This window comes from Pseudoliparis swirei, chromosome 10 (genome assembly GCF_029220125.1).
Source record: "Pseudoliparis swirei isolate HS2019 ecotype Mariana Trench chromosome 10, NWPU_hadal_v1, whole genome shotgun sequence".
Classification (NCBI taxonomy): Eukaryota; Metazoa; Chordata; class Actinopteri; order Perciformes; family Liparidae; genus Pseudoliparis; species Pseudoliparis swirei.
The window spans coordinates 8,680,813-8,697,711 of NC_079397.1; the positions used below are offsets into that span (position 1 = coordinate 8,680,813).

At 45.9% G+C, this 16,899-nt stretch overlaps 1 protein-coding gene across 8 annotated transcripts in view; it reads left to right on the top strand.

The window, feature by feature from the left end:
• The window catches only part of net1 (neuroepithelial cell transforming 1), a 79,468-nt gene that overhangs the window by 57,160 nt on the left and 5,409 nt on the right, over positions 1 to 16,899 (top strand). For 6 of the 8 annotated variants that reach the window (XM_056424368.1, XM_056424369.1, XM_056424371.1 and 3 more), the window contains 2 exons: positions 2,753 to 2,816; positions 10,970 to 11,032. In XM_056424368.1, the coding sequence (XP_056280343.1) occupies positions 2,753 to 2,816; positions 10,970 to 11,032 (127 nt within the window). Of the gene's footprint in view, positions 1 to 2,390; positions 2,509 to 2,752; positions 2,817 to 10,969; positions 11,033 to 15,723; positions 15,970 to 16,899 lie in introns of those variants that run through there. The other 2 variants (XM_056424367.1, XM_056424372.1) reach the window with 2 other exon arrangements.

Below are 16,899 nucleotides of genomic sequence, written 5' to 3' on the forward strand. Positions count from 1 at the left end.
GATGGGACGTGTCGAGTCTCGGCCAATCAGCGTTCAGATGTCCACAGCGTTTGGGAAGTTAGGTTAGCTTGAATGTTAGTCCGCTACATCTGCTGCTGTCACGCTGCACGGTGTAGCGATACTAATAAAGTACCCGTACGTTAAAAACGATGTGATTTAGCATAGTTTTAGTATTGATACTTCATTAAAAGAGCGCACGATCAGAGCTCACGCGCTGCTCCGCTCCGTTAAATGTTGTCTGCACTCGCAGCGCTCACAGCGAGTGGCGTCGTGGCTTATCTCCGTTGCCTTCCTCCATGGAAAAATATTTTCCGCTATCCGCCACGGAATAAATAACCACGTTTTCTACGTTATACTCTTGTGGAAATGCCACACACGTCGTGACATGTAGCGCCCTGGTGTCTGGGTTCATAACGTCACCCGTAGGCGCACTTAGCTCCGTGAATGTCTCCGACTACGTGAAGGACTTCCGCTTCCAGCGTCACGAGGGCAGCAGCAGCCAATTAGATTCACTAACGGAGGAGCAGCTCAGCGCTGATTGGCTCTCAAAACGCAGCGTTCTGTCCTCTCCCTCCGCTCCGCTCTGGTTTCTCCTGCGTCGCTCTGCGCTCAACTCAACTTTTTTTATACTCCGCGATTTATTGAGCGCCATAATAATCGCGCGACACAACGAATCGATAATGAAATTCGTTGCCAACTATTGGAACAGTTTACTTTCATGGCTCAGTTAGAGTTCTGTGAGCTCCATCAGTCATGAGGTCAACACATCAAAAGACCAGAAAAACAAGAAAAATATCAAGTACACTTGAATATAAATAAATGTCAAAAAGCAAACGACATGCATTTGTAAATATTGAAAAAAAATAACGTCTTCAGAGTTATTCCTGAAACCTAACGTGACTATAAAGCCTCTCGATGGGATACGGTGTCCTCATGAGTTTGTTAACCTCTTGCTCTTGTTTTCCTTCTCGCTGCTGACGTGTTGTGTAATTGTCCTCGACGCCTTTTTAATAATCACACCGATTGAAGAGATGTTGTGTGACATGAAGAAGCTACAGTAAGCAGAGCAGGGATGTTCTGGAGGGTCGTGGAAAGTGGCGGCTGGTGAAATTTTTTTGGGGGAGGGGGCGCAGTTTAAATAGCACTCAACAATGAGAAGAAAAGAGGTTTTGAGTAGAATATTGTAAAAAACAAAGCTTTATTTAAAGAACACAGCGTGCTCAACACTGTCCAATAAAAACTATCAACACACTGTAACTTTGGGCATGGGAGGTTCAGAGCAGCTTTAAAGAACATTGGGTTGGGTTTCAGAGGTTTGCAAAATAAAAGAGGTTCAGAGCAGAATAGAGTCAGAAAGAGATGCAGCACATGTTACATTGGGTGACAGAGCAGACCCACTACTGTAAAGAAAAGTAGCCTCCTCTCTTTAAAGTGGTCACTTTACTCTGTGGTTAAAGTCAATCATGTCTGTAACCAGCCTGTTTCCATTATTCTTGAGGGAATGTCTGTTTTTCAGAACTTCTTCAATGTGTTTCGATGCCAGTTCGGTCTCCTTCTCCTGACTGTAAACAGGGTTAGCTTCAGGCTGTTAGCGAGTTAGCGCCATGCTCTTAGCTAGATAACTGCGGCAAGATTCGTGCTTTACACTTGTCTGCAGCTCTTTAGATCCCTCCCCCTGTTGTAGTCCAGAGAGTTTCAGTCCCTTTGGAACAACAGACAGGGGAAATTAAACAGCGCATTACTGACTGAGCCTCCAGCTGACAGCTCCGTTAGCAACCTGCTCGCGTAGCTCCGCTGAGGGAACGCCGGTCTCTGATCTGCCGAATAGTCCAATCACGTGAAATAATAAAACGATGTCATTGGCCAATGAGCGCACATTTTTGCGACCCAAGATTCACGTTTCATCCGCCAATGAGAAGCCGTCCTTACTGAAACGACCGCGAAATGTTTTCTCGATGCCGTACACACACGTTAGACCAGCGCCTCGAAAATGGGGAGGGGCTTCTCTCCGTGATAATGAGTGGCGATATATTATATTTTTTCACATTAACTTAAGTGGTTGTTGACAGGCTGACGGTCTCCCACACACATTTAGCGCGTCAACACGGTATATTTACTATTTAAATGATTTGGCATATAATGTTTTTTGACAGGATGTATTATTATTTTTTTTTCATCTAAAAATGTTAAGAGGGGCGGTGCCCTAGCGCCCCCTATGGACGAACCGCCACTGGTCGTGGAGTATGAGGAGAGTTCCCCCCAAAAAGGCAAGGCTGTCCCCTTGTCCCAGCAAAAAGGGACATTTGGGGTGGGGGAGGTGTAGGGATACATTTTTAAAAAGTACTCCTCCTTCAAACACACAAGGACAGCTTAGCAGTTGATGAGGCCTCTTTTTCTTCTTTTTTTTTTTTTTAAGGAAGTGGACCGGGAGTCCTCATGTTCCCCTTCCCGAGGCTCCTTGTCTGAGTCGGAGGACGAGCGGCGAGGCGACGCCATGCTGAGGCTGTGGTAGGTCTCTGGATGCCACGGCTCCATGAGCCTCCCCCCTCTTATTGAGCTCACCGAGTGTGGGGGGGGGGGGGGATTAGATCCACTTGAGTCATGTTTCTCCACCGCCGTTGGGTTTTGATTGTTGGACTACCTTTCGGTGATGACACCATGCGGGCCCGGTAGACGTTTAAGGATGCATTGAGCTTCTGTTCTAATCATGCACTCTTCCCCCCCTCCCCTCTCCCCATGGCTCATTGTTCAGGTCGCTGCGAAGAGGAAGCTCCTTCACCTTCCTCACCCCGGGACCCCAGTGGGACTTCAGTCTGGTGAGTGGTTATGTTATTTCTTGTGGTTTATTGTAATGGCCGATCATATTGGGCTCTACCCGCCGGGGGTGGGGAGGACAAAACATGTGCCAGGTGATCTAAAGCCAAGACGATTACCCCCAGGCGTTATTTACTTTATATTCTATATACAGAACTTGCATGATGGATGCACATTCCTGCCGACTTCTGTACTCTCATGCAAACTGGGAGTGAAACTCTGGTGGTGGGGGGGGAGGGGCTTCCCGTCACGACGGAATGTTTTGGCTTTAAATCTTCGCCTCTTGATTTTTTTCAACAATGTCTCGGAAAGCCGTCGACGCTGTTCATCGTCACGGTCGATCGGAAGGCAGCTCCCTGTTGGCCGGTGGCCACCGTAACCCCCGATAAACCATCCGGGGCCGCGTGGACCAATGTCTTTTATTTACGTGAACACGTGCCTCGGGCTCTCTTCATTTAGTCATGGATGTGTGCCGTTAGAAATGAGAAGCCCAATCATCGTCCTTGATCGTGTGTCTCGACTCTGACGCTTCCATTTCCTTCGGCGTAAACACGTATGTGACGTAGTGAAATCACAGCTGTGGTCTTCTAAATTCCACGAGCTCCTCAAATACCGAAGGTCCTGAATCAAATGATTCTTCACATTCATACGCTCATACAGTGAAGGAAAAATCTAATTTTGAGCCTTTGTATTTTAATGACAAATTAAAAGGTTATTATTGTAGTATGTCGTTTTATTATGCAAAGATGGCTGATTTTAACAACCCAACCCAGTCTAACTGACATCACTATTAAAACAACCAAAACAAAATGTGATTTTTTTTCTAGGAAATCACATGAAAAACGACAACACGCTCTGTAGTCGGCGTTTGTTTGTCTCAAACCGACTTTAACAGTGCAGAATCAGACAGTGAATAAATTGGCCTATTTATATTATCGGCTAGAGATGCTCCGATCAGATTTTTTGGTGCCAATCACTGAAATCAGTATCTGCCGATCCGATAATACCGATCAATGATCACGGTGTCGATTGAAGCATTCTATTTATTGTGTAGCATTATTGCCTAGGACTATGAGGAAATACATATATAAAGCACCTCAAACATTAAAGAAATTACCGATTTCTTTAAACATTTAGGACTTTTAATTTGAAAAATCTCCTAATCGCGACAGTAAATATGTTTGATTTCCAGGGGAATAGAAGTCAGTACTGTCTTGAACACATCTGCATCAGTCATTGCCTGGGAATATGAGGAAATACATGTATATAAAGCACCTCCAACATTAAATAAATTACAGATTTCTTTAAACATTTAGGACTTTTACTTTGAAAAATGTCCTGATTGATTGCCTGCGTAGGGGATTTCAGATATGTATGGAACACATCTGCATAATTCATTTCCTGGAACTCTTGGGGAAATCTATATACAGGACTTTTTTTAACATACAAAAGTCTGACTTATTTTTATAACCTCTTCCTTGGTACAGTAACAATGTTTTAATGTTAGCATAATTTACGCTAAATCTCAGAAACGATCTATAAAGATACAAAATCAGTTCATTGTTTGTTTTTATATATTAGTGTATGATTTGTCGACATCTTATTTTGAAAAGCAGATGTTGTTTGACGTGGTTCTTTCCGCTAACTTTGCAAAACCGGATGTTGTGTCACGTGAATCCTTCCGCTAACTTTATCAAAACCCTTGCGCGCTCCCGATCGAATGCGTTTACCGTCAACATCAGTCTATAGGTGCACAGAAATTTAATTGTCGGCTGAGTTGACCACGGAAATCCGAGTGTCGGCTGAGTTGACCCAGTGATTCAACTCGGGGGACAGAGACGCCGCTCGGTGCGTGAGGATCCCCTCGTGGACCTCTGCACTCTGCCGGCCCTCGCCGGGCGCATTTACTCCGTTGCGGTTCGCCGCGATTGAAACGTCTCTGATAGTTCTCGCAGAATTTATGTCATCTGATCGGCCAAGTTTGATCGTCCGTTTTATGAACGCCGATCAAAACCGATAATGGGAATATCGGCCGATATGGATCGGCGCCGATCAGATCGGAGCATCCCTATTATCGGCTGCTAATTTATCGGCTATAATTTCATCAACAGAGTTTGAACCCGATCGAGTACATTTCCCAGTATTGGCCGATATGATTTATCGAGCCCGATATAAATTGTGCATCCCTGATTACAGCGGTGCGTCTGTTTTTCAGGTAAATGAGCATCTGTAACAGATTCCTAGACTTCCTGGCACGCAGTCTGACTCTCGGTTTTATGTTATTGTGATCTATAACCGCACTCTCCATCCAAAAGCCTCGTTTCACTTGATCTTCTGCTTCTTCGAATGCTATCAAGTGGATCTGTACACTTGGCTCCACATTCCTGGACAACGTTCCCCGAGTACATCTCCACGGAACCGTGATGACTCGTTCGTTCTCTTGAGGCTGGACCGGGGCCTGCTCGTGTTGGCCAGAGAGCAAACGCCGGATAAAGGAGATCCAGCCTGCTCCGATTTCTTATCCGGACGAGCATCATGGCCTCCAAGCCGCCGCCCCCTTGTTAGACTGGCCCCGCTTGCGGCGTTACAGTCGACCCCGAAATGAGACGCGCTGATTAGGAGCAGGAAAAAGAGCGAGACGAGTACACGGCGAGCATCGTGACCGAGTGGCGAGGACATCCAGCTTTTTAAAAAAACACATTTTTATCACAGCTTTCTGAAACTCAATCCGTCGGCAGTCTGAATGCTGAGGAGGAGAAATGAAAGCGGGCTTTTTGGAGAGCGGAGCGGGCCGACGACGGCTCTTTATCTCGTGCCAGCCTGCTGCTCTTGGTTCTCAAAACATGGCACGCTTAGAAAGCCATGTGAACCTCGTTAGCTCGCCCTTTCAACCCACCCCCTTCTTTTGTTCTATCTGTCATTTATAAATCTAGCGAACAGCAATAAAAGAAATCCTGGAAGTGTATTTGGTCTCGTTGCCCTTCCTTGTCTCAAACCTTTGCCAAGGCTTTGAATACAACGTAGCCAAGCGGTTGGGCTTTGAAGTGGTTTGGGGGGAGGGGGCGCTAGGTTCAGGTGGGGGTGCATTCAGGCGAACCTTTGGAAGCGGCCACGGCGAGCATTCCCCCGGGCGCTTGGTGCGTTCGCTCAGACTACATCAAGTACGAGGCCTCGAGGGGCTTTTTTCTGTCACGGGGCGAGAGCGGGAGTCGGGTTTCCAACCACCGTTGCCAAGCCGGAGCGGATCAAACCGGGCTGGCGTTCGCTGGAATGCAACGGTGACAGACGGCGAGTCGGGTCCTGGGCTTTTTGTCTCCTCGAGGCAACAAGTTGAGGCAGCCAGAGATGTCAGTGGCCCGTCTGACGAGCAGCATTCCAGCTTCTCATGGCATGATGCGTGATTTTTAATGTGGATAAACATTGATGATAATAACTGGGAAGGCGTCGCCCATATCAACGGCTACCCGAGGCCGACGTCTTCCACCGCTGACCTCAGCATTCCTCAGAGAGCGGGAATTATTTCACTGAACTCTTGACAACGCATACAGGGTTCGTACGGTCGTGGAAAACCTGGAAAAGTCATGGAATTTCTTTAATGGTTATTTCCAGTCCTGGACAAGTCCTTTGAAAAAATTTAATCCCAAGAGTTTTTGGAAAAGTCTTGGAAATGTGTTAAACATTTATACACATATTTATTCTTTTAATTAAACAAAAAATTGTAAAGGTATATACTCATGTATACACTGAGATTTCACAATGTTTGGTCATGAACATTTAGTTTAAAGTCCTGGAAGTCCATTGGTCAACATCCATTAGAATTCTGCGCATAATGCATCCAACGTGCCGCTCTTCCATTTCAATGAGATCATCATCATCATCACTTTGATGTTTGCACTGTAGCTGCTCTCTTCGTGCCTCCTAAGTGGTTGATAACGTGTTTCGTGTTATGAAACCGTGATAATTTTTTTTAGCTCTTTGTGTTACGATCCAGGCTTTTTGACTGGCAGGCATGGCCCAACAATGCGGCGGCTCGCCCGGGGCCAATTAAAATGCCACGTCGGCCTCGTTGAGCCAACTCCCTTGTAGAAATGGGCAAGTGGGATTTTAAAAAACAGAATTAAATCCACTGGTGATGGAAGTGAGCCGTCGTCTCTATTGCTTCTCGTAAACGTCCATGTGCAGTCGGAGGACCATCTGATTGGTTTGCTCTCGTTTTAGTGGACACGCAGTCCACATGAAAACGTGTTTCGGGGTTCTTACAGTCAGGGAAAACCTGGAAAAGTCATGGAAATTTAAAATTCCCATGCCTGGAAAAGTCCTATAAAAAATGTTAATCATGGAAAAGGGAAAAGTTATATTCACATATTCATTTACGCTTGAGTTTGAAATACGTCATATGTTTTTCAAAGAAAGACACTCAAAATATAAGCCAGCATACTCGTGGCACAATTTTTTTTTTTTCCGTTCTGAGATTTCGTGGCCATAGTAACAGTAGATCAGGGAAGTGGTGGGGATAACCCACTGTGCCAGGAGAGTGTAGCGTTACCATGCTTGGCTATTATGGTGCATGGTCATGGAAATGTTGTTTAAAGTCATGAAAATCCATTGGTCAACATGCGCATGAACCCTGGTGTATTCACAGCCGCGTTGTGTTTCACCGATTGGTTAATCAATCGTGCGGTACACGGATTAGTCGGTGCCGTCCTGACGGCATGCCAGCTTTAAGGTCACCTTTCTTTATCCAGCTGCAGGTCATTGGCGCTTTAACTGCTTCGTCTCGACCTGCTCCTCTACCGACGCTGCCAAAGCCTTGGAATGTTTCAACCAGTTTACCCTTTTTCTTTTATCTCCCGCCGCCTCTTCCTGTCCGCACGGCAAATATTGATCTTCCTCTCCACCAAAACTGGACGAGGTTAAACATTTCTGGGGTTAGCTCGGCCTCCTATCTTTTTTTTTCCCGTTTGAAGCGCATGATGTCATGGGTAACATGAAACGGTGCTATCGTGAGAGGCTCGTTCCTCTGAACCCAGAAGCCAGCCATTGTGTGTCTGAGCAGCACTGAAAGGTGTCTGTGGCGTTGGCTCATTGTGGCCGCCGTGTCCATCATTTGGGCTTTTATGTAAAGCGCACATCTGTCAGTGTTCCCCCCAGATGAGTAACAAAGCAACCCGGCCCAGGTTCATATAACCTGTGTGTGTGTGTGTGTGAGCAGATAAGAGGGAGTGGGGCGGGGGGGTTGTTGAGTCAGTGTTTACGGTGAACAAGTCGCTGCTCGCCTCCTGGAACAGGACGGATCATTTTCTTCTCCTGTCTGTATTTTTGCACAGAGGTTACTCTTGTGTCATTAAAAAAAAGAAGAAGAAATACCTTCTTCTTTTCTTTTTTTTTAAGTATCGCCGCATGCTTGGGCTGACCTGGCGCAACCATTCAGGCTTCTCTTGGTCTCGGTGGCCGTTTACACAAACTGGTTCCAACTCTCAGACAATTACTGTCCAATCAGCAATCTGTCTGGGAGATGTATGTTGTACAAAGACACAAGTTTACGTTGGAGTATCCAGTCTGACTGGATATCTCAAGGTGTTGACTGGGTTTAACATGAGCCTGTGTTACATATACTACCGTTCAAAAGTTTGGTGTCTCTTAGAAATGTCCTTATTTTTCAAACCATGGTTTTTTCAATGAAGATAACATGACATTAATCATAAATATAGTCTATACATAGTTAATGTGGTAAATGACTATTCTCTGCTTGTTAATGAAGTCTCTACATATGTGTATAGAGGCCCATCTCCAGTGTTCCAATGGTCCATTGTGTTATCGCCTGTCTGGGTGACCCCAGACTTTTGAACAGTAGTGTATACGTCTGGTTTACCTGTTGATGGCAGTCAAACTGGTCAGGAACATTGACTTTCACTTTTATTTGGCCGCTGTTATGGCCAAATTCTTTTAATTGACTACTGTACTGCACTTTGTGACACTTTGTCTGTCATAAGTGCAATATTCTAAACAAACTTTACATACTTCTTACGATCTACAGATGATGGCTGTTGAGGATTGGGTTCCGATGGTTTGGCATTATTTTGAAATTAATTAAAGTTTACGTTTTTAAAACGTTCCATTTGGCAGTGTTTTGTTTTTTACATGATTCTCAGATTCATTTCATGAAAGACTTGCACCAGTACGATGTATTCCTTCTTGCTGGATGAACTAAAACCATAAGACATTAAATGTCTTTTCTTTTAGCCACAACACAAGAAATGTAGTAAATCATAACACAATAATTCTCTGTAATGATTTCAACCTTCGTGACGGCGCTGAAAACCATCAACGCTTTGTTGTTGTTGTGGATATTTGCACAAGACACAGAATTCAGATTAGAAAATGCCACCTCATCTGAAATAATGAGTTGTTGCTCATGTCAAAAGCATTTCCATTTTAATGCAATGTAACATGAGCTTTATTAGGCGTATGGGAAACTCATATCAGTGATATTGCTTAAAGTATTTTCCTTGATGATGTTGATCCGTCTGATTGGATTCATCTGGGAGGAAACCCTGTAGTGTGACATGCACATCTACATATGTGGAGATAATTATGTCCACAACACCATTCGTGGCTCATTTTGGCAGAATTACTAAATCTTTTTCAAAGTAATATTCAGTTGAATCCCTTTTTTGGAGAATAAATGAGAATAAAACATTCTTTTAAGTCTGTATAGCCATTGGAATGAGAAGTGAGCCTTAATTCAAAGGATGTGTATACTTTACAAGTGTTCAAACCCTTAAATACTTCTATTTAATAGATATAATATGCATATGTAGACTGAGAGTTTGAGGTAAGAGCTGCTTGTTGTTATCACAGTTTGAGGCATCGTGACGCAATAAATTGAGTCTCTTCCATTTCATATCTTGCTCTTAAATGATCTTTATATAATGTGCTGTTGGCCTGCACACCGAAAAATGAAGGTGCCATCTGGAACCGAAAATGGTTCTTCAGAATGATGCCATAGAAGAACCATTTCTGGTTCCACAAAGAATCTTTAAAACCAGGGTTCTCTAAAGAACCATTTACTTAACTAAGTATTTTAAAAACCTATAAAGGTGTCTCAAAGAACCTTAAAATTTTTTTTTTTTAAATAGTTCTTCAAAGAACCTACCTCAAATGAAGAAAAAAAAGGTTCTTCAGTAGGTGATGGTTCTTCGTAGAACCACAAAGCCCTTTAAAGAACTCTGTTAAGAACCATTATCTTTCTGTTATGTTAGCGTGTCGCTCCTGAAGCGCGTCACGCCGTCTCTTTTAACGCCGTCACGGAGCACGCGGCTCTTAACTTGTGGCAAAACCAACGCTGAGGAAATGTCCTGCGGCAACACAAACAAACACATCGTTCATCGTCAGCCGGCCGGACCACTCGGTGTCCGTGTTGGTCCTCCTCGCCTTCGCCGGTCCATCAGGCCTGAAGCAGTCGTGGCTAATGGACCCGTGAGTAGCGGCACCCCAGGGGGTCCCCGGGGGCCACCGGGCCAGGCCGCTGTCCTCACCTGCTAACCGACCCTTCCTTGACAGTCCACATGCAGGTGTTAGAGCGTCCCGCAGCTTCATTAACCCCTTCCTGTTCCCAGGAGGACCTCCAGCCGTGCCCATTGTGGCTTTACAATGGAGCCACTGGGGCAATGAGCATAATGGTCCTGAAGTAGGAGCTGGCTGTAAAGTGCTCCACTCGTCTCGTATTGACACCCCAGACCAGGGTGTGTACTGCAGCACAAAGCACAGAACACACACACACACAACGCCAAGAATGTGTGAACTCGTAAATTAATCTAAGGAAGAGAGTTTAACAATCTTTAGTGCGGCGGAAGAACCGGGGCTTCATCACTGCCCATCATCTCTTAAGCTTCAAAGATCTTCCTGTTCCAGAAATAATTCCTAAAGTCATGGCTGTGTCCCATCTTATCTTAAGAACTCCTACCTTCAATCGGGACTCATCCTATGAGACGTGTATCTATGTTTAGTCTGGCATTGATTCATAAGCCATCTCGTTTTCTGAGTGTTTGTTCCAGACTCCAGTGTCTCCTCCTCACCCTCTGCCTCACGAGAATTTTTAAGAAGTTCCAGTGATTCACGTCGTGCAGCTAACATCCTGTTCATCTCTCCACAGAAGAGGAAGCGCAGGGAGAAGGATGACGGTGACTCGCTCAGCCTCTGCAGCGTCGACTTTAAGGTACGCGCACACATCGTCGCTCGGCTGAGCGTCTAGAAAACACAGGGCGTTCCCCTTTAAACCTCCTGGTGTGTGTGTGTCCTAAATGCCACTGCTACACTCATTTATTGTGTTGGAGCGATGGCAGCAGCTGATCTCGGCCCTTATCTGGCCGCGTGTGTTTATTCAGAGTCTCTCTCACGGAAAAGGCTTCTCGGTTGGCTTGGTGGCGAGCCCGTCACTGTGAGGCGGGAACGCCTGTTGGAAAAAGCGCCTCGTTGGGTGAGCGGGTGTGAAAACGATGACCGTCAACACGGCTCAGCTCCGGGCTCATTTCCCCTTCGACAAGCCACGCAGCTTATCAAAGTGTCCTGGTGTCTCTCTCCTCGGGAACATTTGGGTTTAAATACTAGCACCGGAGGCCCGACCCACCCTGTGGTCTCCGGGCCGTTCCCGTCCTGCGCCCCACACACCACAGGGATTAGTAGACTCCTGGAACCAGTCGGATCGGTTGCTCTGACTTAACTAAACAAAGCTCTGACCGTGTTGTGGAGACTCCCGGCGGCCGCTCCTTGATTCATATCGCTCCGCTCTGGTTCTCTCTCCCAGTGAAACCCCTCCACGCCGAGACACCCGGTTAACCGTTCGGCTGCTGCTCTCTGGCACGAGGGATGGTCTCAGGAACGTCTCCGTATTGTTGTTGAGTAAGATCCTCTGCTTTAGAGCTGCGAGAAGCATCGTTTTCATTGTTCATAGTCTGGATTTGTTTTTTGTTTTTAGATGAAGATGTTTGTAGATGCCAGAACTTTTCATCCACTTTTGGCTCTGGATAGATGATCTCTAGCTGCATGTTTTGGCTGAAGGTTGTTGCCATGCATACGGTCTCTGACTATACACCTGCGCCCCGCCTGCAGACCAGCCCCCGTACGGTTGTTCTTAGGTGCAGGTGACTTTACGCCTACCTGCGTTGGCGTTTCACAGCGAGTCGTGGTTACCAGCCGGTGTTTAATGGCCATCAGCTCTGGGGTGTGTGAACGCTGACGACAGATAAAGACCCGGTGTGTGTTGAGTAACGTAGCACGTCGGGCTGGTTCTTATTGTTTGTACAGGCGGTTGTGCGATTAGATCATCGTCTACATCATCCATCTCCTCATCTTCATTTAATTGTAGACACGGAGGAGCAAAGGTATTTATAGTCCTCTGCTCTCAGAACAAAACTTCTTGGATTAATGGGAGTTAAGATCTGTGTCGCGCCCAGACTGGGGGTCTGATGGAGAACCAAACGTACTCCTCCACCCAGAGGTTCATATTGTTTTTATTCCTTCTTCATAACGTTGTTCTTTTCCAATTCAACTTCGAGGAAACCAAATATTTCTCTTTTCAGTGCAGGTAAAAGAATGCGCGACCGTATTGTAACCAAACAAGCCGACTCCCTTCTTCGTATTTTAAATTAGAATTCATGCAGCATGTGAGCAAATAGGGAGATTAACGATAATCATCACAATTTGACATTACACAATTGTTATGTACCTGTTTCTATTTTTTAAATGGCATGTAACTATAATATGTAAGAAGCGAAGCATGTTAGCAGCACTATAGCTGCTACTCCAACAAACCAAGAACAACAGCTGTGAGTAAATAATGCCCTGAACTACAAATTGTGTTTCAACCTTAGTCAGATATTATAAAACAGGCTGAGAATACGTCTACAGGGGCCGTGATCAGACGGGAAGAGTCCTGTAAAGCAACAATAAAGAAAACAACCAACATGGCCGTTGTTGATACTCACAGCTGTTGCTCTACAGGCCAATCGTCACATTGGAGCCGAACGATCTGATTGGACGGGCTTATTTCAGTCCCGCCACAGAGAACGGCCATTTTCTTTCTTTCTTTGTCACATTCATTTGATTTATTGATTGCCGTCGGGTTGAAATGATGATTTTTTTTTAAAGAAAACGTGACAAAAAAAGGTTATAACCTAAATATATAGCCTCTGGCTTCAAGGCTTCAACATGATGCCGCCTGAGAGGGCCGTAAACAACAACAACACCGTGCCACAGCATTTATTTTCTCTTTATCCAGCTTTCCTGTTATGTCTGGATAAAAGTCACCACCAACACTTATGTAATATGTACATGTTCAGACTGACGAAGGACGCCCATCAAACAGATCTGAGGTCAGTTGTTTCTGTTGCTGACCTGCAGCAGCAGAGGGCAGCAGCACCTCCGTCCTCCGGTTGCTTTAAGTCAGTCGACACTCGCCTGTGTTTCTCTGCACAGAGCTGCTGCCTGCTTAATGTGTCCCCCCCCCCCCCAAAAAAAGTCTGTAATTTGGGTCCTGTGCTGCTGATGTGGAGGTTTAGCCGAGCCCAGTCCCTCAGGCCTCGGGCCCGGGCCGTCCCTGGCACGGCATATGTTAGACGGCGGGGAAACGGCATGACTCAGACTCCCGTGTGTGTGTACGGAGCGCAAATCACGGCTGCACTGCAGCTCGGTGTGACGGGGTGGGGGGGGGCGTGCAGGCCGAGCCACGTCGCATTGAGTTTTATAGCGGCGAGACCAGACACACAGCTGATTCGGCCCCGGGGTCTCCCTGTGAGTAACGGCTTCACACGCCGTCTGTCTGCTGGTGGCACGCACAGACTACACACATTCACTTTTCTTTAGTTTTCGTTAGATCCGCTCTCACTCCTCAGTCTGCTGTGTTCTCTCTCACTGGAGTTCTGCTGTAGTTTTATTTATTGATACCGACTCATTAGCCCACTCTTTTTTGTTCTGGGGGTGCACGCCGGGGGAAGTGACCAGACTGACCTGTTGCTCTGCGACGTGATGAGCCCCTCCCGACAAAGAGCAAGGTGTCGACACCCAGACGCCTCCATAGGCATCTGTGTTTTCTCACATATACACACACGTACACACACACACACACACAAACGTACACACAGCATGAAGCCCCTGTCTTGGTTCACACCTGCGTGTTGACCCAGGAGGACGGAGTAGAGCCATAAACAGGCTGGTCCTTTTGCCCCAAAGCGTGTGCGCACACACACACACACACACGTTAGCCCCTCTGTCAGATCCAACACCTCCAGCTGTATAGGGGTGGAGGTGGACGTGTTGAGCGCTAACGGCAGGTGTGGTCGTCCTTCAGGTGTGCATTCGCCTTGTGTGTGCGTGTGCGTGCGTGCGTCCGTGTGTGTGTGTGTGTGTGCAAAAGCCACAAGTTTCATCTGGGCCTTTAGTCTTTATTGAAGTCTTTATTTCACTCTGAGACCAATCAACATAGGGGTGTCAGTTGCCCCACCCCCCCTATCAGTATTCAATAAACGGGTTCTATTGATATTGTAATTGGTCACCTCCCTCAGTCCAGCTGCTGAGACCGATGACGACTGTTTAAAGAGCAGAAACTGCTTTGATAATGAGCTAACGAGTAGTAATGACTTTGCAGCTCGTTAATTAGTCTGTTAAACAGCATTACACGTTCAGCTTCAAAGGTTTGATCCCTCCTACTCCGACATAGTGAAACTACATTAGATGCTTTTTGTTAGTGTTACTGCACAACGTGACCTGTTGCCTACACAAGTATTATAACTTTCTCAGATGAAATGAGTTGACCAACGTTTCTGGTGCCTTATTCCGCTGGTTCTCAACCGTTTTTCACATATGTACCTCCTGTGAAATATTTATTTCAGTGGAGTACCCAGTGCAAAGCATTTGGGGTTGAAAAAAAGATGCAATATGCAGCATTGTGATATCATTGTCTGATTTAATATAGAATAGATATACAATTCAGTTTATGAACTTACACTTTTTTTTAAACTTCTATTTAAAGGACTTTTTTTCATAGATGTTCATTTTAAATATAGATTTTCTTTCTCCTGGAGCGCCTTCACGTTCCCACATTTCCAACCACTGCCTTATTCAGCCTCTGATCACATGCCTGTTCCCACACACGGAGAAATTAAGTTGAAAATGGTTCTTCAGAGTGATACCATAGAAGAACCATTTCTGGTTCCACAAAGAACCTTTCAAACCAGGGTTCTTTCAAGAACCATTACCTTAAAGAGTTCTTCAAATAACCTATAAAGGTGTCTCAACGAACCTTAAACAAATGGTTCTTTAAGGCACCATTTTGTGGTTCCACAAAGAACCTTTAAAACCAGGGTTCTTTGAAAATCTCTTTAAGGAAATGTTTATTTAAAGAACCCTGGTTCCTCTATAGGTTCTTTGAAGAACTATTTAAGGAAATGGTTATTTAAAGAACCTATAATGGTGCCTCTAACGAAAGAATGGTTCTTCAATCGGTGATGGTTCTTTACAGAACCACTAAGCCTTTTAAAGAACCATTATTTTTCTGTGTGCAGATTATTATTTCATCCTTTGCATGTCTGCAAATGGACCAAATTCCAACTAAATGTGTGGAATAGTTCTCGGTTTCTTTCCTGCGTGCTTCACTGCAGAGTGTAACCGTGTTCTGAGACCATCCCATAATACTGGGTGAGCTCTAACCCTCATTGGAGTTGTTCCATCAACTTTAACCGGGACGGTCTCACTCCTGTTTTCACTCCTGAGTGTCAACACAGGCTGTGGGCGGCTTCTCCCCTTCTTTCACTTGTAAACCCGGTCCCGCCTCCATCTGCAGCTCCTCCCCCGTCTGTCCTCCCGGGTATAAAGCCCTCTCCCTCTCAGTGGACTCCAGACCAAACTTTAGAACCAGTGTGTGAGGGACTCCTCTGAGCTCATGAGGGGAGAAGAAGACGACTGTATTTATTTTATTTTAGGGTCAACCTTTTTCCCTCTGATGTGGATTACTTGAAGCTGACTCGCCAGGATTAAAAAAGGATTTTGTGTTTCCATTGAAAAGCTATGGTGGCTTACGATGAACTGGGTAGCTTGGTGCCTATCAAACGGACTCTGCAGGTGATAGACTACCAGAACCAAGCCAACAAGGAGTCAGAGGTGAGGCTGCTGTGTGTGTGTGTGTAGGTGGTTACCTTGAGGGTTTGTGACTGTTTGTTTGTGAGACATGAAGTCTTTTGTGTCAGGTTGGAGTGAATCAGCGCCTCACCCCTGTGTCTTTATCTCACACGTGCGCAACGTGTTTGTGTGCGTGTGCCTTTTTAAAGACCAGACTTTGGACTTTGAATGTTTGAGATGCCCAACCTGGAAATGTTAATCATTGGTACCGACTGAACCCAGGAAGTTGTTAGTGGCGGACAACCCCCACACACACACACAGGGTTGTGTATTCCCCCGGCTGTTCTTAAATATGCATCCCAGGCAGCACAGCAGGCAGCTATAGGGAGAGTTGGGTGGGGGGGGGGGGTAAAGTCAACAACCAGTCTAGAGTTACTTTGCTCTTGAACTGTAAGCAGGTTATCTTTGATGTAAATGCAGCATTCCTCCAGCTGCAGCAGATACAATTAAAGGGTGTTGAAGCCCAGGTGTGCTCTCTGTATTTAAAGCTTCAGCCCCTTCCTTGCTTCCTTCCCCCTTTTTCAGGCTTTTTCAGGCTCGCTCGCTTCTCTTTTTTTGGAAAAAGAGAGATTTAAGGGAAGACGTGGTTTCATTGACGGTAAACCGGCCCGATAAAAGCAGAAGTCCTCCGGGGGCCGATTTCATTCTGCAAACTGCAGTCAGCCTTCCTCCTCCTCCTCGCGCTGACCTCGGTCTGACTGCTGTAAAAAGCCCAGGCACACATCTGGGCTATGAGCTCACCGCACACACACGGGTTACATCAAAGGGAGAGCACAGGAAACACTTTTGGGATCCCCTGGGGGGGGAAGAGAGCTCCCGATGTTTATACGGTTGTAATCCTAGGTTAGGAGTTTAAGGAGCACATGTGCAATGTGAACGTCTGGGTTAGGGTTAGCAGCACAGACTCTCGGG